We start from the raw sequence: 21,772 nt of genomic DNA on the forward strand, positions 1-21,772 counted from the left end.
ACTTTTGAATGGATTCTCGAGATAGCTACTTTATTATAAAATAGTGAAGTTTTAATAAAAGAGCTTGGCAATTGCATCATACAATATCAAGTGATACTAGGGGCACAGTCTCATTGTATTGAATGGTGGAGCAGGCTTGAGGGGTCGTGTGGTCGACTGCTCCTATTTCTTATGTTCTTAAAGCAGCGCTACAGCTCCAAATAGAATGAATTAAAATATGGAACAGAATTAAGAAACATAACTAATTCCCTCTTACAAAAGCAAATGTTGGAACCTGAAATAAAAACAGAAAATGCTGGAAGTACTCAGCAGGTCTGGCCGTATCTGTGGAAAGAGAAACAGAGTTAACACTTTAGGCCTGTGACCTTCCATCAGAACTGGTTCTCAAATATTATCGCATTGATAGTATTACTTGATGTGGCATTTGTTTGAGCCAGAGAAATATCTCGCCATGAAATGGTTTTAAAACTGTTTTTAATTTATGTTAATCACCAGGGGTAAAGTTGTTTTTTCTGAATAAATGGCCTTTTGAGAGAAAAATAAATCTCGTATCTTACTTGGTATTCATTGGCCACTGATTTTGAAGAACTAATATATTGTCAGATTGAAACTGAAGTAATACGGTACTATTGATTTGACTCATTACATTCTTTCAAATCAGAAACTGATTGGAATTCAGAGGAAAAGGACTTTCCCTTGGGGACAAGTTTGTCTGTAGAACATGAGCATCAAGAAGTTCAAACTGTTGCCAACCAAGGTACAAAGAAAAACAAATGATTTTGGGTCATCTTTTCTTTGGCAAAGGAAAAGCTAATCATTTTTTGACAGCTATTAATACCTTCCAGTTAAATATAAAAAACACATTAATTACTGGCAACAGCAGATAATCTACCAGTTGTGATGTGTCTGCAATAATATTCATATTGCTTATTCAGCTAAATTGCCACTTAACCAATACAACTGACAAGAAGTCAGTAATTCAGCTGTGGGATGCATAATACTTGACTGTAATGGCCGCACAAAAATGGTGGAACTTCTAATTTACCCAGAAGCATGTCTTCTCAGTTGTGCCTACTTCAATCACAAATAGTTGCAATCTCCACTGGGGACAATTTCACATGTCTGATTTTTCAAAATATACTTTTAAAGCTATTGATAAATTCTATAAATATGCCTGCAGTGTGTGAACTGAAAATGCTTCCATCAGAGGATGAAGATAATGAAAAGGAAGAGAAATGTGACTGGAAAAGGGAGAAGGTGAGGTTCGTGCCTGACTGTGAAAGTAAATTTATAGCCTTTTTATTTGTGCAAATTTGTTTGCATATTTTATGAAAATCCATTTTTTTTAAAAACCCACATACATTTATTTAAAAAAATGTAAATAAAACATAACTACATACATTCAACCAGAAATTGACTGGCATGGTTGTTTAATTAAACTAAGTTCACCCAGTAATTAAAATACAAGTTAGCAAAAGTTAATGATTACAGTATTGGCTAAATCTAGGTGCAATATTTTATTCCAGGAAGAGTGCATTGTTTTTAACCTGTTATAAAACTCCATACAGTAAAAAAAAAAGTATGGTGTTACGTTGATTGAACCGTCAACAATTAGTTACCGTTAGTTCTATTTTAACCATTTACAAAATTAAGAAGCTGTAAAGTTCATTTTTACTGTGATGACCAAGTCGCAAGAGAAATATTGGAAAGACAGTATTTAAAATGGACATCTAATTTTGCTAAACAACCTGTTAAAGTGTCCTTTTTTTTCTATGGCCATCTTTTCAGTAATTACTCGTTTCTACATTTGATGCAGCTAGGTTTACAGATGTGTGTCCACTTGGACTTGCTGTTTACTTGCATTATACTTCCTGGAATTTGGAGTTACAATGGTTTTTCCATTCATTAAATACACAGAGGATGCTTGATAGGTAACAGCAGAATATCATTTTCATCCCTTTAGTGAGAGGAAGACCACATGTCTTCCGAATAGTCATTCGCAACATTTTTATTTAAGATTTATGTCTGGTGTGAGAAAATGTAGAACTGTGGGACTAGCATCATAACTCATGACTGCTATAGTGTGAATGAATTATATGAGCTGTAACAGAAATTATTTTATTTCATATACCACCCATCCCAGTGTATATACTTTTTCGTAAAATAATTAAGTATTTAAACATTTTTATTGTTGTTTATGATTGATTTTGGCACATATCTTTGCTGTGGAGGAATGCATCCAGGGATAGATTTTCCTTGATTTCATTTTATACTCTCTTTTTAATATTTGCAAATAGAGGAAACTGCTTAATAGTAAGGTAATGATAATCTGCATAGTGTGCGTTTGGTGTTGGCTTGAGGGTGAAATACACACGAGTTCCAAATCATTTGGGGTCAATTGCATATCTTTAGATTTATCATTTTTTGTTTATTTGAGGGCCCTGTCTGCTCTCATATAGTAGTGAAATAGTACAAAAGGAGACTGGTAGGTATTCAAATAGCAATCAAGTATAAATTTACACCTATTGTGTCAAAAAATATTTCCCACTTTTGGGGTAAAAAAAATTGAGTGATTACTTTCACATTTTACTGTACAGGTTAAAAATAGTATCTGCTCATCTTTTAAGTACTTTTAACTTCATTTTAATGATTAAGATACACTGAGTTAATTACTAGAAACGATTTTTCAAAGAGTGAATTATTATAATGGCTTTAATCAATGGGGATTTATCACCATAGAAGACTGTTAAATGGTCCTTGATAGAACTACTGAGCTCTGATATGGTCTCACAGACAAGTTCAGTGCAGAAATATGAAATAATTCTGTAAAATCAACATGAATGGGAAAAGTATTGGACAAAGTTTGATTATTCTAAAATTAGATATCCAATCGAGCATTAAATAATTGGAAATGGGGAAGATGCTGAATTGGCAGAAAATGGCTTTAAACTATTATATATTGGTATGGTATGTGGTTTCAAAAATAATTCACCCACTATATATAACTAATACTCCACATGTATAGTTTACAGGCATTCTATGAAGAAGGCAGTTAGTATACAAGTAAATGTACAGTCTTCCTACAATATAGAACGAGGCCATTCAGTAATATAAGTTAATGTTCCATATAGTTCGAATTAATTGGCAAATAATTATAATGACAATATGTAGAATTCTATTGGATTTAAAGATGACTGTATGATTGATACAAACCAATTAAGGAACATTGGAACCCAATTCCCAGTGTCACATAATGTGAGGTACTTCATGTATCTTTAATGTAGCATTAAATATTTGTTTGCTGATAATTGTGTATGCCAGTCTCTGATGGTCGCAAATTTATTGATGTTTCTCAAGGTCAGGGCATGAGATAATTTTCATGAATCACTGTCACTGACTATGTGTGGTGCTCCTATGTTTACTAATCTAACGTACAACCTTTTGTGTTCTTAAGAAGTGTATATTTTTCTGTTTAATCCATTGCATACTTATCTTTTGTTGGTTATGATGCCTGATTTCTCTTTACCTGTTTCGCATGCTTTCGCAAGGATAAACATATTTTAGAAACAACCAATGATGATGGCAAATTGTCCACCAAAAGCCCACAATCTACACATCAATCTTGTGAGGGAGTTTTGCTTTCACAGCAGAAAGTAGAAGAAGTGGACCTGAATGAAGAGCCTGCTTTTGATAGTAGTGAGAGTGCTGCTGAGGTTATGGGGATAAATGAAAAGAGTGGCTTGGCCTTGGAGAAACGATATGTAAAAGTCTGGGTTGGAAAAGAAAAGAAGGAAATAGTACCACAACTAGAAACTCTCACAGTTGAGCTGAAACAAAGGTTTGAAGAAATTCGACAGAACAAAGATGGTGCAATTACCCTGGAACATTCAGAAGATTGTGATAGAAAATATTCGAGCAATGAATCTAATAAAGGAGTTGTAATTGTGGCCCTTAAGAATAATGAAGATACAGTTTTAGAAAAAGAGTTAAAAGAAGAGAATGGATATGATGAATGTGACCACAAAGTACTTCATCTGATCCCAGAGCAACAGGAATTGGAAGATTTTAGTACAGGGCCAACAGGTGCAAGAGATGAGCGGCAAACACTCTGTGAAGTGCCTGAATCAAAACCAGCAGTAAATAATGATGAAAATAGCTTGGAGCATACTTGTGCATCTAAGAAAGTTAGTGAGTCAAAGGAGTTAAAGTGGGAGACAACTAAAGAAGATCATGTAAAAAAAATTGAATCGTCCATCTTAAAGGAACAAGGAACTGATGTTGCTGGTTATGTTACTGATTTAGACTCTGATGCAGATGATGATTCTCTTAAATTGCACTCTAGTACTGATAAAGTAAGTTCTGATAACAAGAATCCTGATTCCTTGGAAAAGACTCTGAAGCACAGTACAGAATTTGTTGAGTTTTCATCCACAAGAAGGGAAGGTGTTGTGTCCAAGTGTATTTCTCATCTTGATGTAAGAAATCTCGCGATACCAGTGGATGTTTTGGAGGGCTATCCAAGAAACCTCCAGTTGGCTTCTGTAGTAGCTGCTAAACCTTACTTGGATGAAGAGCTGGAGGAAGATGTGCAGCGATTTAAGAATGAGGTAGGAATGCTGAAAGTCGTATTCCTGGCTTTGGAGAAAAAGAAAGTACAGCTGCAGAAAGAGGTAGACGTTTCCCTAATAATCCTCCATTATGTGTGCAAGTGCTCCTGTTTTGCCTGAAGCGTTTTCCTCATTTTGCCTAGTTTGAAGGGAAGTAGTGCGAATGAAATTAATATTTCTAGGTTTTCAGGTGATATAACTTTTTAGTACAACAAGTACAACTTACATACCAATTGTGCTGAAATCGGAAAAGGTAATTCCTTTTTACCTTTTTAATAGTTGAGTGAATTAAAGATGATTTCTATTGAATTGAGTTATAGTACAGAGAAAGCAGTGTAAAATACATAATTGATTGGCCTTTTATTTACATGTTGCTCTACTATTTTCAGATAATTGGCTATTTTTTCCAATGGTAAGTCTGTTGGTTCTAGATGGTAATAATACAACCACAATTATTTCCATGGCAAAATTGAAGATTTCTTTACCAAAATTTAAATGTGTACTGGATCAACAAAATAAAGTGAACTGTATTGTTCATCTATGAAATTACTTCACTGCTCTATTGCAGGAAAATACTACTAAACATTTTGTACTGTACTGTTTGTATGCTGTAATAATTTGCTCTAAAGTTCAAGTATTTGACAAATCCAGTGGGTAATGGTAGTTTGGCATGAAAAGAAGTTTACTGCAGAGGGGTGGGGGTGGGGGGCGTTGTGTGTGTGAGATTCTATTTTATACATTTGAATGAACCCTGTTAGTACACTCGAAACTGCATCTTGTGTATCTAAATATTTTCAGCTTTGAATTTATTTAACCTTTTCATTGTCTTTTCATGACATATAAGTTTATCATGTTTTTATGTCATCATCAAACTCTTTTATTTCAGGCTAAATTAAGCATTCTGCCTTTCTGATTTGTCACGTAGGTTGATGCTTTATTTTTGTTTTATATATATATATATAGAAATGTTTTAAACTTGCCTGGCATCAAATTATTTCAACAAAGTGAAATAGCAGATAATGATACAAGTGTGAAAATAACACTTACAGCCCTAGTTGTGTATGCAGTGACCAGTAAAAGCATTGTCTAAATAGCTTCCCTCAAAGTTGAGTATTCTCCTATATGCTGACACAAAAGGACAAAATGCAAAAGATTTGACCGTAGAACATTAATTATCACTATGTGAAATATTGTTACACACTCAAGTATTTTGGTTTGGAGTTTTCACATGATTTCCACCCAGGTATTAGCGTAATATGGGAAGAAGCGAATGAAATGGCATTAAAGATAGTTGAATTTTAAATGTGAGTGAATTATGGTCATAACTACTTTACCTCTGAGAATCTGCCCTGTTCCAGTCACTAATCGATTACAATCAATTTACGTTGCTTGATTGCACTGATTCATGGGAAAATTTACATTTGGACTTGTGTTAATGAGGTTAATTAGTGTAACTTCATATTGGCAAAACTGGCACAGTGTCTGTCGCATTCTGGGTGCATTTTGCAGATTGTACCCTTGCAGAAACTCCATGCCTGTGTGTTTTAAAATTCCTAAAAAAGGACTTGAAATTAGTGTTGGAATCTAGCTTAGGAACATTTAGGCAGGATTTTACTGAGTTCCCCACATCGGGCTCCAAGGCAGTGGGGTTCAGAACTTTGTTCTGGCAGCGGCCCGCCACTGAGCCCGACACCGGGAGTGCCAAGCCTGATCTTCCCGGCGGCGATGAGACTCTGGGGTGGCTCCCCTGCCGCTGTGCGACAGGACCCGGCTTTGAATATTTAAATTGACACAATGCATAAATTAAAATACCAAACACTCTAATCTCACCCTTGGGCCGCGATCTCTGAGCGGTAGCCGGCACTCACGCACCTTCACTTACCCATCCAGGGAAAGCAGGCGTCACTGTGGTGGGGAATAGGTGTACTTGTGATTTTTAGTGCAGTGGAGGGGAGGTGTGGGAATGGGGTCAAATTTACATTACTAGTGTAGGGGATGGTGGGAAGGGGTGACCTCTGCACTTTGATCATTTTGGGGGGTGCAGGGGGAAGGTCAAGTGTTGAAGCTAAGTGTTTTGGGGGTGGGGAGGAAGAGGGCAAATATTAAATTTAATTATAATCATGGGAAGGGGCGATAGGTTATAATGCAATACATTGGGAAGGGGGGGGTATTCCTTTTAAAAAATTTAAATACATCGACAGGGCTGGCTGCCCTTTAAAAATGGCACCAGTGCTTGCACAGACAGCTGAAGCCATTGCCGGTGTCAGAGAGCCCGCCCCCTCCATGTGATTGGGCGGAGGAGGTGGCAGCCCAACCAGCACATTATCCTGGGCCTCTACAAGGAAGATCACGGCAGCATGGTGGCGTGCGTGCAGATCGCCATTTTTTTCGCCTGGCGGCGGGAGAAGAAAATCCAACCCTTAGTCTGTATGTCTGAAATGGGAGCTATTTGAGATTTATTTTAAACAGGTTAATGTCTTCAATAAAATAATGGAGAGGCAAAATCTCAGCTGAAAAGCATTGTTACAACAGTATTTCATCATGTAATTTCAAGGCAATTTCTTTTGTCCGCATGATAACTCTGGAATACGTATTATGAAATATTGCTTCAGTACATTACAAGGCTTCATTGCGCAGAAAACTTCTTTGAGCCTCACTGATGGATCTTTTTTTTCTTTTTACATTCATGAAATAAAAATCTTTTGAGATTGTTACTTGCACTGGATTTATTAATGCATTGAAGTACTGGGTGTGGAGGTAGGGGAAAGGCAATTGATTTACGGTACATCAAACAAAGTGGAAGTGAAAAGTTGTGATTTCTATAAATATCTTCTAGATGTGGTGTTGATTGTAAAGTACAGTAAATTTGTGCATCCAGTCCTCAATTATTTATTTGAGTGCAACAGTAGCATTGTTTTAGTAATATTTTAAATGATGATTTTGGCTACTAAATGAGACTTTGTTAATCATAGAAGCCTGTTTTATGTTTTCAGGTTGAAGAAGAAAAAACTAAGAATTTTCAAAACAGAGAAAGAAACAGACACAATGAAATAGGCATTTCTGAATCAGCAGGAAAAGATGAGGATAGTTGGCGTACAAAGCAGAAATCTATCCAACAACAAAATAATGAAAGATTAGAGTTGAAATTGGCAAAGGGGCAAGGAGATGCATCTAAACAGCTGCAGACCAATTTAACCACAAGGTTGAATAAAGAGAAACAAAGGGAAAACTTTCTTAATAAAGACAGAACAAGAAAACCTTTTTTCAAAGGGTGAGTTAATTGTTCTATATGTTTTGATAGTTTGGTAATTCTAATAAGAGCCTTTTTCACTTAGTATTGGTATTTGGTACCAAAGATATTATGACGAATTGCATGACTGCTGAAGTTAAACTCACTATGTTTGTAGTAATTTTCTCTTCCAGACGTATTTTAAACATGCCTCTGATGCCATCTTGCAAAACTTACAGATCTTCTAGTATGATTTTCTATCATAGAGAACAAAATTTGGACTCGTACAGATTCGCTTTAGAAAGACAGTTTTATTGTGTGAAATACAATGTATTTTGATAGTAATTTTGCACTTTGTTGATGCAATGCACTGCATGAAAAATAATCTATTTACGGCAAGAAGATCTTGCAGGTAGTGATTTTTTTAAAATTGAAATTTGATTGTAAACTTCTTGTGGTATTTAAAACTAACAGCAAATTTCATGTACTTGCCCTGCTGACATTTACATGTTTGATAAGGTCATGTCTATGATATGGCCAGGCCCATCTTTGCATTTTGTACTTTCAAGTCATAAAAGACTGGCTTTTAAATCTGGACAGTGGCCACTGATAGGAAGCTGAAATAAATAGATCCCAAAGTTTGTGTTTTATTAGAAAAATCGTAATGTGTAGAAATGAGATGTAAGGGAAAAATATAAAACTGGACACGGTGAGAAAGAAAATTGGATTGTGCTATAATAATATGAACAGAATTAATGTTTATTTTGTAAAAAAAAAAATATTTTTGTGCTCAGCAAGGTGAGGTTTGTTTATGTTGGAGAATAGAACTCTTGCCTGTTAGAAACCAGTGTCAGGGTCAAGTACTCTCAGATCAGGTATACCACAGCAAGGTGCAGAGTAGAGTCCCTCTACACTACCCTAATATGCCTCAACCCCCAATACTACTGCACTAGTGAGACTTTTGCATTTCTTGCACGAGCCTTCCTGTAGCTTGAGTTGGCCAGATAGTGCCAAGTTTAGAAGCAGTTTTGTAAAACAGAAGATACTGGAAACACAGCAGGTCAGTCAGTGTCTGTGGAGGCAAGAGAGAAGTTAATACTTTAGGTGTATTCTGACACATTTATGGTGTAAGCCCATTCCCTCTCAGACCTGAACTGAGACTGCCCAAACTTGGTTTACATATTTGCCTTACCACCAGTAGATAGAGGAGGCTTTCATCCCATGAGTATGGGCTGGTTTGAACCAATGTTGAACTCACTGCATTAATCAGCATCCCTCTTAAAAAAAAAAATTTATTTTAAGCGCTTAATAAGAGTTGTTTCAGATTAATATTGCAGTTATATTAATATTAAAGATCAGAAGTGGGGATATAGGTTGATGATTGCACAATGTTCAGCACCATTCGTGACCCCTCAGATACTGAAGCAGTCCGTGTCCATATGCAGCAAGACCTGGACAACATTCAGGCATGGACTGATAAGTGGCAAGTAACATTCGCGCCACACAAGTGCCGGGCAATGACCATCTCGAACAGGAGAGAATCTAACCATCTCCCCTTGACGTTCAATGGCATTGTCATCGCTGAATCCCCCACTATCAACATTCTGGGGGTCACCATTGACCAGAAACTGAACTGGACCTGCCACATAAATGCTGTGGCTACAAGAGCAGGTTTGAGGCTGGGATTTCTGTGGTGAGTAACTCACCTCCTGACTCCCCAAAGCCTGTCCACCATCTACAAGGCACAAGTCAGGAGTGTGATGGAATACTGTCCATTTGTCTGGATGGGTGCAGCTCCAACAACACTCAAGAAGCTCGACACCATCCAGGACAAGGCAGCCCGCTTGATTGGCACCCCATCCACCACTTTAAACATTCACTTCCACCACCACCGACGCACAGTGGCAGCAGTGCGTACCATCTACAAGATGCACTGCAGCAACTCACCAAGACTCCTGCAACAGCACCTTCCAAACCCATGACCTCTACCACCTAGAAGGACGAGGGCAGCAGATGCATGGGAACACCACCACCTGTAAGTTCTCCTCCAAGCCACACACCATCCTGACTTGGAACTACATCACCATTCCTTCACTGTCGCTGGGTCAAAATCCTGGAACTCCCTTTCTAACAGCACTGTTGGTGTACCTACACGCCAAGGACTGCAGCGTTCAAGAAGGCAGCTCAGCACCACCTTCTCAAGGGCATTTAGGGATGGGCAATAAATGCTGGCCTAGCCAGTGACGTCCACGTTCCCAAACAAATAAAAAAAAAAAAGTTTTTCTTGCCATTTCAGGAGCTTACTAATAGTAATAGTGTTGTTTCAGCATCACAGTGAGTGAACCAAAAACCTAGCAAATGGCTTAACATAAAAAACAAAACTTTTCTGGACCTGCTGGCAATCGAAGGGTTAAGTTTTCCAAATATCAACTCCTATATCAACAGCAGTAACCTTTAATATAGTCTTACTAAATGTATTCCTGCAAATAATCAGAAAGTTGTGGTAGGTTTGTTTGTCAGGATTTGTGTGTCTGTAAGTGTCTGTATTTCTGGGAGTGTGTATGTCTCTGGCCATCTATCTAAGAACTTTTCTAACATCTGGAATATGTGTTGAATGTGGTATCTGTTTTGAACGTGTGCCAGTTTTACGCTTTATTAACTATGTATACACTCCCTTTCTGATCTTTTAAATTGTTTTCTGTGTTTTTCTGCTTTTAATTGGTTGTCTGCTCCCACTCCCGTCTCTTCCCCCTATAAGTAATAAATTCCCCCATAATGAATTCTTCCTGAAAAATTGTAGCAAAGAAACCTGCATAATTGTATGTGGGTGGGGGGGGGGAATCTCCAAGGTGCTGCTGCCATGACAGTTACCTACTCGCCTCAGTAACATAATGTGCAAAAATATTGAGACGTTCACATAAATTGTCAAAAGTGTACCCATCCCATCTTCCAACTGTCTTGAAAGCTCCTCTCTTCTTTTCAAGCCCTCCACCCGTGCTGCGTGATCCTGTCAGGCCTCGTTGACCACTTATATCTGGGAGTGCACCTACTTCAATTAGCAATGATTACAATATCTATTCACACTCCTACGCTTCATGGCATTTTCTACAGATTATATATTTCAGAGAGCAATGCTATTTTTATATGTTCATACTTAGATTTTTTATCAACTTTGCTCAACTTCCCTGATCAGAAAAGATCAAGATTTAATTGGACTGTTAAACTAACAAATATTAGGAAGAGAAATATAGCAATTAATAAATAATTCACGGTTCATTTTAGTCTTTATTTAGTGCTTTTACATTTTTTTTATTTACAAAACATTAAATCTGCATAGCCTTGATGCATTTTTGAGGTTGATTTACTGTTTTAACCGTTTTATTTTAATCCAATATAATGTTTCAAATAATCATTTAATTATTATTCAAGTAACATTACCTACCCAAGAATGTCAGGCTGTTGGGGCATTAATAGACTACTTGAAATGTGTGCAAACTTTTAAGTACAAGCTACACCTGTTGGCCTGATCCATATTAAGCCATGAGCAATATCATGGGAGATCCATTTGAGTATATATACGAGTTAAACATTTTTATTTAAAGGACTGTCTTGGGCTCAGATGAGGAGAATTATGAAAGTGATCAACGTAATCAGCCAAAGCAAGCTGATCAAGAGTTGAAAAACATTGAGTTGAAAAACATTGAGAGACTGGTCAGACTACAACAGATATCTACAATGAATGGGGATGCCTTATCTGCCTTTGATGACAGTACTACAAGTGAGATGTCTCAAGCTGAAGTGAGGTACTTAATGTTTATATTCTAAATGTTGATATTCACAAGCAGGACATTCTGGGGCTGAAATTCTTATTTTTGCTAATTTTGACAAAGAAATAGGCATAAATAAAAAAAAAAAACTGGTAGAACTTCTGCTAAAATCTTTGTCCATGTTTACCACATGTCAGAAGATTCCTATCTCTTCAAAAGAGAATGGCTGAGAAAAAAAACTTTCTTGTGCTTACTGTTAATTTCTAATCGCGGAACCTCATACATAGGGAAGGAAATCTGCCATCCTTACCTGGTCTGGCCTACATGTGATTCCAGATCCACAGCAATGTGGTTGACTCTCTCAAAAAAAAAATGCCCTCTGAAATGGCCTAGCAAGCCACTCAGTTCAAGGACAATTAGCGATGGGCAACAAATGCTGGCCTAACCAGCAATCCCACAAAACTAATAACAAAAACAATTACACAGTGCTTCGCAAAATTTCAGACCTGTTTTAATCAGGGAAGATCTTGAGCTATCAGCAAAACTGTTATAGAAGTGCATGACACAAAGCCATTTTCTACACTATGACATAGATGCAGTGGTCATTGATAGGTTTATTTCCATGGAGCAAGAGGGCAGCCTGGGGCTGCCAACGCCATAATAGCTTACAAGTAACAACACCAGGGAGTACTCTGGGCAGGGGATTTACCCACCAGAGTTTGCTTCCTTCATTTAAACAGGCTCAGCAGGGAGTTAAGGACTGAAGTGTGTCACCTACACATATGACCTGCAGGGTCTGTCAACCATCCCCCTGGATTACCAGTAGCTTTAAAGGTCATCACTATAATTTTATAGCACAGAGCATGTCGCAAGAGATGGTCCCTTTGCCCCCAACAGAAACAAATCATAGAATCATCAAATGATACAGCCATTTCAAGTAATCATACCTGTGCATGCTCTTTGAAGTTAGTCCAATTAACCCCACTCTCCTCCTGTTTCCCCAAGCTCTGTGATGTTTTCTTCTAAAAAGTTATCCAATTCCCTATTGAACCAGTTTCCACCACTCATTCAGGCAGTAACTTCCAAGTTATTATAACTCGCAGCATAAAGAAAATTTCTGCCCACTTTCCCTCAGATTCATTTGCCAGTTATCTTAAATCTGTCCTCTAGTTCTTGACTTGCCTGAGGAAACAGTTTCCTAAAGTTTGGTGCTCAGAATTGCACACAATGGCCTGCATTTAACACGGCCTTCAAGGCAGGTATGGTGGCGTGGGGGAACAGAGAATCGCAATGCAACTGTGCACCTGGAAATCCGGCATGACGTTGGATCTGAACTTTCAGTGCCAGCAAGCACAATGGCGGCATTGCCGCCGCAATGCAACGGGAACCTGTTTTAAATTGCGGAAATGCCAATTTAAATGAATTAACATATAATTCAAAGCGATTTAATGATCAGTGAGTGTTTTTCTGTGAACGGCAGGTGGCACTCATGTGCCTCTGGATTCACGACTGGTAAAAATTGGCACTGAAGCAAGAGGCCACGTTGCCGCAACGGGTCGACAGCTTTGAGCATTGCTGAAAAGGGCAAGAGGGGGGGTTTGGAGGCCACTGTGTGACTGTGTTGCTGCATGTTTTTCAAGGGGGTCCGTGGTCCTGGAGGCTTTGCAAGGGGGCCCTGGGTCCCGGGGGCTCTGTAGGTTTGGGGATGTGGGGAGTGTAAGTATAGGGTTGGAAAACTACTATGTGATAGTTCTGTTTTCTCACACTGCTGGAACAAATGGTGGGCCATCATCATGGTTGGGCTCTGAGGACCATGAGCGACTCTGTTGACAGAATTGTCACATCCTCAGGTGACTAGGCAGGGGGCCAGAGGGGTTGAGCAAAGCGCGAAGGAGGCAAGAGACACGTTTACAGCCACCCTGATTCAGAGAGAGTGAAATAAAGGCTCCGTCCCATTAGTGGTCCCCGTCTTGCGAGTGGCTGCACTGCACGCTAGTGACCATGGGAGACCATATGTTAATGAGGGCTCTCATACACATTGGCATGTTAATGAGCGCAGTTGTCACATTGGCATAGCCCGAAGGGGAAGGGGGAGCTCAGCAACTCACAATTGAGGCTTAATGGCACCTGGCTTTCAGACAGTGATGCCTAATACTTTGAACACAGGATATTACACCCGTGAGACCCATAGTGTGGTTAGATGGTCTTAATACATTTGCGAGTGCTCCTATGCTGTCTGATCTCTGCGGCAGCAGCTGGGGCTGGAGGCAGTCTGCTGATGAAGTTGCCCCTTGGCCTGTGATGACTTTCATGGGTATCCTTTGGCTACCTAAGGCCCGGAAGACCCCGGCTGCCTCTGGGTCTCCTGGACTGGTGCAGGTCTCTCCTCAAGCGTCACAGCTGCTGGAGCTTGGTTCACTGGCGGAGGGGCTGAGGAGCCGGTGGCCACACTCAGAGTGCCCTGAGGGGAGCCCCCAGGTATGGATGGCAGCCTCTCCTCCCTCCTTTGAAGGCTTTCTTGAGCCTCCCTGCTCACCAGAGAAGGAGCAGGCGAAGTCTCCAGGCTCCTGTTCCTTCTCTCACCTTGCCACTGCTGCATTGAGCTCATGGCCAAGGCGATGGTGTGAAGATCTGCGCACATCTGTGTGGATCAGGCTCTCCATGAAGGTCGTCAACCTCTCGATGGAGGGAGCCATATGCTCATAGACCTGAGACATGACAGCAGTCATGGAATGGATGGACTCCTCCATCGTGTGCTCATGGCTGGGCATGATCTCTGGCACGTCGACCTGATGTTGCCTTAGCTTTCTCTGCAACTCCAGCATGCCATTTGTTGTCAAAACCAGAGGCATGTCATCCTTGGGCTCAGCATGGGACTAGCCACCCATAGTCCTCTGACTGTCGGCGACCTCAGCTGTCTCAGCCTTAGCCAGCGGCACGGGCACGTGTATGGTGCTCTCACCAGCTTGTGATCCTGATTCTAATGCCGAGGTGAAAGTAGCTGCACTGGTGGAGGGTGCAAGAGAGTTATGGGACGTTGCATCCCCTAAATGGTCCTCCGTCTCAGAGGTGGACGACTGTCCCCCTGTGCCTGCAGACCGCTGCGAACGGCTACCTGTATGAGAGAACACAAACGTGCAGATCTCCTGATGCCAACCATGCATGATGTGGATCTCCAACATTAATGTGCATGCCAACGGAAGGTATCCTCACTCTCTTGTGCAGTGGCTCCAATCTCCCATCCGATAAAGCGTGGCCACCCTGGGTGCCCAGCAGCTCCAATGCCTCTTCCTCAGACGAGGTGAGTGGACACAGATCTGGGAATCCTCTTCCAGTCCGGGCCGTGTCTCTCCTACAATGGGCCCTCTCCTCCTGTAAGAGGAAGGATGGAGATCGTAAAAAATGGCAGACAGATCAACTTGGTAGTTCTACTCATGTCAGCCCCTCATCCTCTACGGGGGATCTAATGTATCTCATGCTGACACTCGGGAATTAAGGGAGGGGTGAGCTATGAAGGAAGGTGGCCTGTGGCCAAGATGCAGCCATGCACCTGTCAGGGTGAGATGAAACCCTAGCCCCTCAGCCAACGCTGCTGCATTGCTACCCTTCCCATGTCGTGCAACCTCCTGCGTAGTCACATGCAATCCTCAAAAAGGTTCTTGGAATGGAGCATTCACCTTGGCAGAACGCAGGAGGTTATTGACCCTTTCCTGCACTGGGCCCAGTTGCATTGGGTGACTCCACGGCTGCTAACCTCCTGTGCGATCCCCACCCAGGCTTTCTTGGTCCAGTTGGGAGGATTTCTTCTTGCCATCGTGAAGAAGGAGAAACTCCCACCTCTCCCTTGCAGTTTGAATGAAAATCTGCAGGGAGGCATCACTGAACCATGGGGCCACCCTGTGGCTTGCCTTGGTCATCATCTTCTGCCCTCCTCAGGGTGGGGCGGGGGGGGTGGGTGCGTGATGGGGTACAGGAACCAGTCAGGCAGAGTTTTAGGCTGCACAAAGCTGTAAATGAGTCTAAGGCAGGAGTGAATGCAGAGCTGGCAGACCTTTAAATATGGCGCCGGCATCTGAGTGCTATAAGGCACCCAGGCTGGAGTCATCTCAGGCTACAATCACCAACTCGCCTCCTGCCTCCGACATGTGATTGGGGGGGGGAACCGCACTTCCCCTATTCAAAATGGCTGCCCGTCATGTAATCACAGTGGGGCAGACGCCCGCGTAATGAACAGTAATGGTGCCTTTTTCCGGGCCTGCCACCGGGACCAATGATGGGCTCATTAAATTCAGCCTGACCAATGTTTTGTAAGGTGTGACATAACTTCCTTGCTTTTGTACTCTAAGCTGCTGTTTATCAAGGATCTTGTATGTTTTTCAGATGTGTGTATGTGAAACCCTAAGGCTCTGCATCCTGTTTAAAAGTGTAACATTTTAGTTTATAATACCTCCCCTCATTCTTCCACCCAAAATGCATTACTTCATACTTACCTGCATTAAATTTCATCTGCCATGTCTCTGCCCATTTAATCAGTCTGTTTATGTCCTCCTGAAGTCTAATTTGAAATTGTACTATTTAGTATATATTGTAAAAAGAATAGTGGTCCTAATATCAAACCCCTGCAAGACACCAGTGTATACTTCCCTCCAGTTTGAAAATCACCTGTTCATCACTACTTTCTGTTTTCTGTCTCCAAGCCAATTGTGAATCCATTCTGCCACTGCTCCTTTAATCCCATGGGCTTAAATTTAATGCGTGCTAATGCACTTCCCAGGAACTTTGCATGATTTCATTTTAAGGCAATCTAATGGGACATTATCCTTTTGAATAAAGATGGTTGGCAATTAGTTCCTTGGGAACGTGGCCTATATTTTGTAACTGCAATTGATGACAAACTTGGCATCCTAGGAAAGAATAGCTAAATAGATGCACTGAAGTGAACCAAAGCTGCTGTTCAGCAGACATTTAGGATGCTAAAGTAAGGCATCAGATGCTTGGACTGGTTTGGAATAATCTGGCAAAAAGGTTGTCAAAAGTATATTGCTACACGACATGCTGCACAGTATTGCCATGAACAGAGGTCTTGCAATTAGCTTGATTAAGGAAAAGCTGCATGGCATAAAGACCAGCAGAACAGCAGCAGGCTAGCCTGATGCAACCAAGGAGACAGTTGCAGATGTTTTTTAATTGTCAAGTCTGATGAACTTTGCAACAGGACACTATTGTTTTTCTATTGGAAGGATTTACAAACACAACTGTTACTTGTTTTACTTTCTCATTTTCTGTTGTGGAGAATTGCATGTATTGGACTTGTTTTTGTATAACTGATGCTTTACTGTATGAACAAGAAAGTAAGCTGCAAGATATGGTGGGAGTGAATTACTTCTATCGCTTTCAGCACAAGTGTTGTCGGGGTACATTTTTCAGATTCCTTTGGTACATTGCCACAAGGCATTCCTCTAGTTCATAAAATAGCAATAATGGACAGCTGCTCAGTTAACTAGTGAACTGCATGGGATGCTGAAGGACCAGTATGATTATGATCTCATTGCTGTGAACCCGTTCCTTTTTGAAACGGTGCCTATTGTCATGCCATTACATCCACTGGTTGCCCCTTATCAGTCCTACTAATTACGTGCAATGTTGCCTCCAAGTTGTGCGGCCGAGCAGCAACCCAAATGTTCAAACACACATCTGCCTTTTTAAGTTAATACATATCCGCGGCCACGCAAAATTTTGAAGAAACCATTTACTTAAACGAGTCACCCGTGCACTACAAAAAATAATTAGAGAGTACGTTGGTTACATTTTCAAAAAAACTAACAGATTTGTCAAACACGATTTCGCTTTCATACATTCATATTGACAGTTTTTAGTCATATAATGTTCCAAGTGCCATGTTACCATGGCCCTAGTAATTGATTCTAGCATTTTGCCTACTGCTGATGGTCTGCTAACTGGCGTATAGTTCCTTATTTTCTCTCTTCCCCCTATCTTAAGTAGCGGGGTTATGTTTGCTACCTTCCAATCTTTGGGAATAGTTCTAGAATCCAAGGAATTCTGGAAGATCAAAACCAATGCATTCACTATCTCTGCAGCTACCTCTTTTAAAACTCTAGGACACAGGTCATCTGGTCCAGGGATTTGTCACCACTTAGTCCATTAATTTCCCCAGAACTATTTCTTTACTTATATTGATTTCTTTAAGTTCCTCAATCTCGCTAGACCCTTGGTTCCCCATTATTTCCGGAATGTTTTTTGTGTCTTCTACTGTGCAGGCAGATACGAAATATTTGTTTAATGTCTCTGCCATTTCCTTATTCCCCATTATAATTTTACCTGTCTCCGCCTCTATTGCACCCACATTTGCTCTCACTAATTCCTTCTTATTTACATTTCTATAGAAACATTTACAATCTGTTTTTATGTCTCTTAGTCTACTCTCATATTCTCTTTTCTCTTTCCTTATTAATTTCTTGGTCCTCCTTTACTGAATTCTGAAATCCTTCTGATCCTCAGGCTTACTACTCTTTTTGGCAACACTATAAGCCTCTTCCTTTGATCTAATACTATCGTTAACTTCTCTTGTTAGTCACGGTTGGATGACTTTTTTCTGTGGGGTTTTTGTGCCTTAAAGGGATGTATATTTGTTGCAAACTATGCATTACTATTTTAAATGTTAGCCTTTGCTTGTCTACTGTCATATCTTTTAATGTGGTTTCCCAATCCATCTTGGCCAACTCACCCCTCATATTTACGCAGTTTGATTTGTTTAGTTTTAGGACCCTAGTTTCGGACTGAACGATATCATTTTCAAACTCAACATCAAATTCTATCATTTGGTCATTCTTACCTAGAGGCCCTTTACTGCAAAGTTATTAGTTAACACTTTCTCATTGCTAGATCCATAATAGCCTGTTCCCTATCTGGTTCCACAATATACTGAATCATAGAGTCATTTACAGCGTAGAAAAAGGCCATTCAGCCCACCGAGTCTCAGCAGAGCAATCTAGGAAGTCCCACTCCCCCACTCAATCCCCATAGCTCTGCAAGTTTATTTCCTTCAAGTGCCCATCCAATTTCCTTCTGAAATCACTGATTGTCTCCACTTCCACCATCCTTGTGGGCAGCGAGTTCCAGGTCATTACCACTTGCTGCGTAAAAACCATTCTTCCTCACATTCCCCCTGCTTCTCTTGCCCAAAACCTTCAATCTGTTTCCCCTAGTCCTTGTACCATAAGTTAATGAGAACAGTTTTTCCTTGTCTAACTTATCGAAGCCTGATCTAGAAAATTATCTTGTATGCATTCTATGAACTCATCCTCCCCACTATGACTGCAAATTTAGTTTGTATTGGTGACATTCTGAGTGTAGAGACCATTGAAGAGGGCCAGCATGCACTCAGTCAGCTGTCTCGTCTGATGCTTCATGCAGTTGTCCACTCTTTCCATGGACATAAACATCAGTGCAAAGGCCTGAGACATCATGGAACACATGTTAGAGATTATTCTTCCAATCTCTCTCCAATTATGTGCAATGCAGCCAGGAAGGCTGACCGCACCTCCTGCATTTACTGCTGCTGCTCCAGAATTGTCCTCTTCATCAACAGTGCCCGAGGCTCAGCTTCTGCATCCCGCACCTTCCAGTTGGGACTCTCCACCGCTGTCTGTCTCTACCACCAAATCTTGCTCACTTGTGATGTGTGAGAGGTGTGTGTATCTGAGCTTGTGAATGGTGTGCGTGAGGCCTGTGATGGTGCATCCTCCGTATGCGTGATCCCCTCTGTGGAGTCTTTGTCCTCATTCTGTACCACCACATGTGGGGCCTGTGTGAGATGAAAGACATAAATTGGAATTGTCAAGGTAAGAAGGTTCTAAGTCATCATTGTGTGCGTTATCATTTATCATTGGCTGCTGATATCAAGTTAACTTGAGTGAGTGTTGTGTGCTACGTGGTTGTGAGATATTTAATTATGTTACCAGGTAGCTGGGAGACCCCATCTCTAATGGCTAGGTATGCCGAGACTTCACTTATCTCCAGCGCTGCCTGCTGTGCAACTGTCAGTATGGAGATAGCTGTAGGACCACCTCCTGCTCTCTGCCTCTCCTTCGTGTTCTGTGCCCCCCCCCCTTCCCCCCCCCCCCTTCCCCCCCCCCCAGTCCCCCAACAAGGAGGGAGAGAAGAGACCTATGAGTGAGAATAATAGAATACTTTGAGTGGATGGATGGACAACATTTGTGGAGGATCACTATGAGGAATATGTGTGGCATTGCATTAGGATGAGATTCAGTGGTGAATGGTCAGATGGAGATGTGAGGAGGCACTAGAGGAGTATAGAAAGTGTAGGGGGGGCTGCTTAAAAAAGTAATTAGGAGAGCAAAGAGGGGACATGAAAAAGCACTGGCGGGCAAGATAAAAGAAAATCCTAAGGCGCTTTATCAGTATATTAAGGGCAAGAGCATAACCAGGAAAAAGGTGGGGCCCATTAGGGACCAAAGTGGCAATCTGTGTGTGGAACCGGAGGACACAGGTGAGGTTTTAAATAATTACTTTTCATCTGTGTTCACTATGGAGAAGGACGATGTAGGTGTAGAGATCAGGGAGGGGGATTGTGATATACTTGAACATATTAGCATTGAAAGGGAAGAAGTATTAGCTGTTTAGCGGGCTTAAAAATGGATAAATCCCCAGGCCCAGATGAGATGTATCCCAGGCTGTTATGTGAGGCAAGGGAGGAGATAGCAGGGGCTATGACACAAATTTTCAAATCCCCTCTGGCCACAGGAGAGGTACCAGAGGATTGGAGGGCAGCGAATGTGGTACCATTATTCAAGAAGGGTAGCAGGGATAAACCAGGTAATTACAGGCCGGTGAGTCTAACATCAGTGGTTGGGAAACTATTGGAAAAACTTCTGAGACAGGATTAATCTCCACTTGAAGAGGCAGGGATTAATTAGGGATAGTCAGCATGGCTTTGTCAGAGGGAGATCGTTTCTAATGAACTTGATCGAATTTTTTGAGGCAGTGACTAGATGTGTAGATGAGGGTAAAGCAGCTAATGTAGTCTACATGGACTTCAGTAAGGCTTTGAATAAGGTCCTGCATGGGAGATTGGTTGAGAAGGTAAGAGCCTATGGGATTCAGGGCAATTTGGCAAATTGGATCCAAAATTGGCTTCGTGGCAAGAGGCAGAGGGTGATGGTCAAGGGTTGTTTTTGCAAGTGGAAGCCTGTGACCACTGGTGTACTGCAGGGATTGGTGCTGGGACCCTTGCTGTTTGTAGTGCACATTAATGATTTAGATGTGAATATAGGTAAGTTCGCAGATGACACAAAAATTGGTGGTGTCGTAAATAGTGAGGAGGAAAGCCTTAGATTACAGGACGATATAGATGGCTGGAGCAGTGGCAAATGGAATTTAATCCTGAGAAGTGTGAGGTGATGCATTTTGGGAGGACTAACAAGGCAAGGGAATATACAATGGATGGTAGTACATAGTGTCAGAGGGACCTTGGTGTACTTGTCCATTGATCACTGAAGGAAGCAGCACAGGTAGATAGGCGGTTAGGAAGGCATATGGGATACTTGCCTTTATTAGCCGAGGCGTAGAATGTAAGAGCAGTGAGGTTATGGTGGAGCTGTATAAAACGCTAGTTAGGCCACAGCTGGAGTACTGTGTACAGTTCTGCTCGTCACACTATAGGAAGGATGTGATTGCACTGGAGAGGGTGCAAGGAGATTCACCAGGATGTTGCCTGGGCTGGAGCATTTCAGCTATGAAGAGAGACTGAAAAGACGGGTTGTTTTCCTTAGAGCAGAGAAGGCTGAGGGGGGAACCTGATTGGGGTATACAAAATTATGGGGCATTGATAGGAAGAAACTTTTTCCCTTAGCAGAGAGGTCAATAACCAGGGGCACAGATTTAAGGCAGGAGGTTTAGAGAGGATTTGAGGAAGTACTTTTTCACTCAGAGAGTGGTTGGAATCTGGAACGCACTGCCTGAAGAGGTGGTAGAGGCAGGAACCCTCACGACTTTTAAGAAGTATTTAGATGAGCACTTGAAACGCCATAGTATACAAGGCTATGGGCCAAGTGCTGGAAAATGGGATTAGAATAGTTAGGTGCTTGATGGTCCGCACAGACACGATGGCTGAAGGGCCTGCTTCTATG

General features: G+C 41.2%; 1 protein-coding gene across 8 annotated transcripts in view; it reads left to right on the forward strand.

The window, feature by feature from the left end:
• Positions 1 to 21,772, forward strand: part of si:ch211-272n13.3 (ankyrin repeat domain-containing protein 26) — a 260,148-nt gene that overhangs the window by 121,018 nt on the left and 117,358 nt on the right. For 5 of the 8 annotated variants that reach the window (XR_010976854.1, XR_010976855.1, XM_068050522.1 and 2 more), the window contains 5 exons: positions 662 to 757; positions 1,181 to 1,257; positions 3,549 to 4,670; positions 7,601 to 7,878; positions 11,439 to 11,639. Coding sequence is in view for 6 of the 8 variants with exons in the window: in XM_068050522.1 (XP_067906623.1) it covers positions 662 to 757; positions 1,181 to 1,257; positions 3,549 to 4,670; positions 7,601 to 7,878; positions 11,439 to 11,639 (1,774 nt within the window). In the remaining 2 variants the exon portion in view is untranslated. The remainder of the gene's footprint in view (positions 1 to 661; positions 758 to 1,180; positions 1,258 to 3,548; positions 4,671 to 7,600; positions 7,879 to 11,438; positions 11,640 to 21,772) is intronic. The other 3 variants (XM_068050524.1, XM_068050525.1, XM_068050526.1) reach the window with 3 other exon arrangements.

This window comes from Heterodontus francisci, chromosome 18 (assembly GCF_036365525.1).
Source record: "Heterodontus francisci isolate sHetFra1 chromosome 18, sHetFra1.hap1, whole genome shotgun sequence".
NCBI lineage: Eukaryota > Metazoa > Chordata > Chondrichthyes > Heterodontiformes > Heterodontidae > Heterodontus > Heterodontus francisci.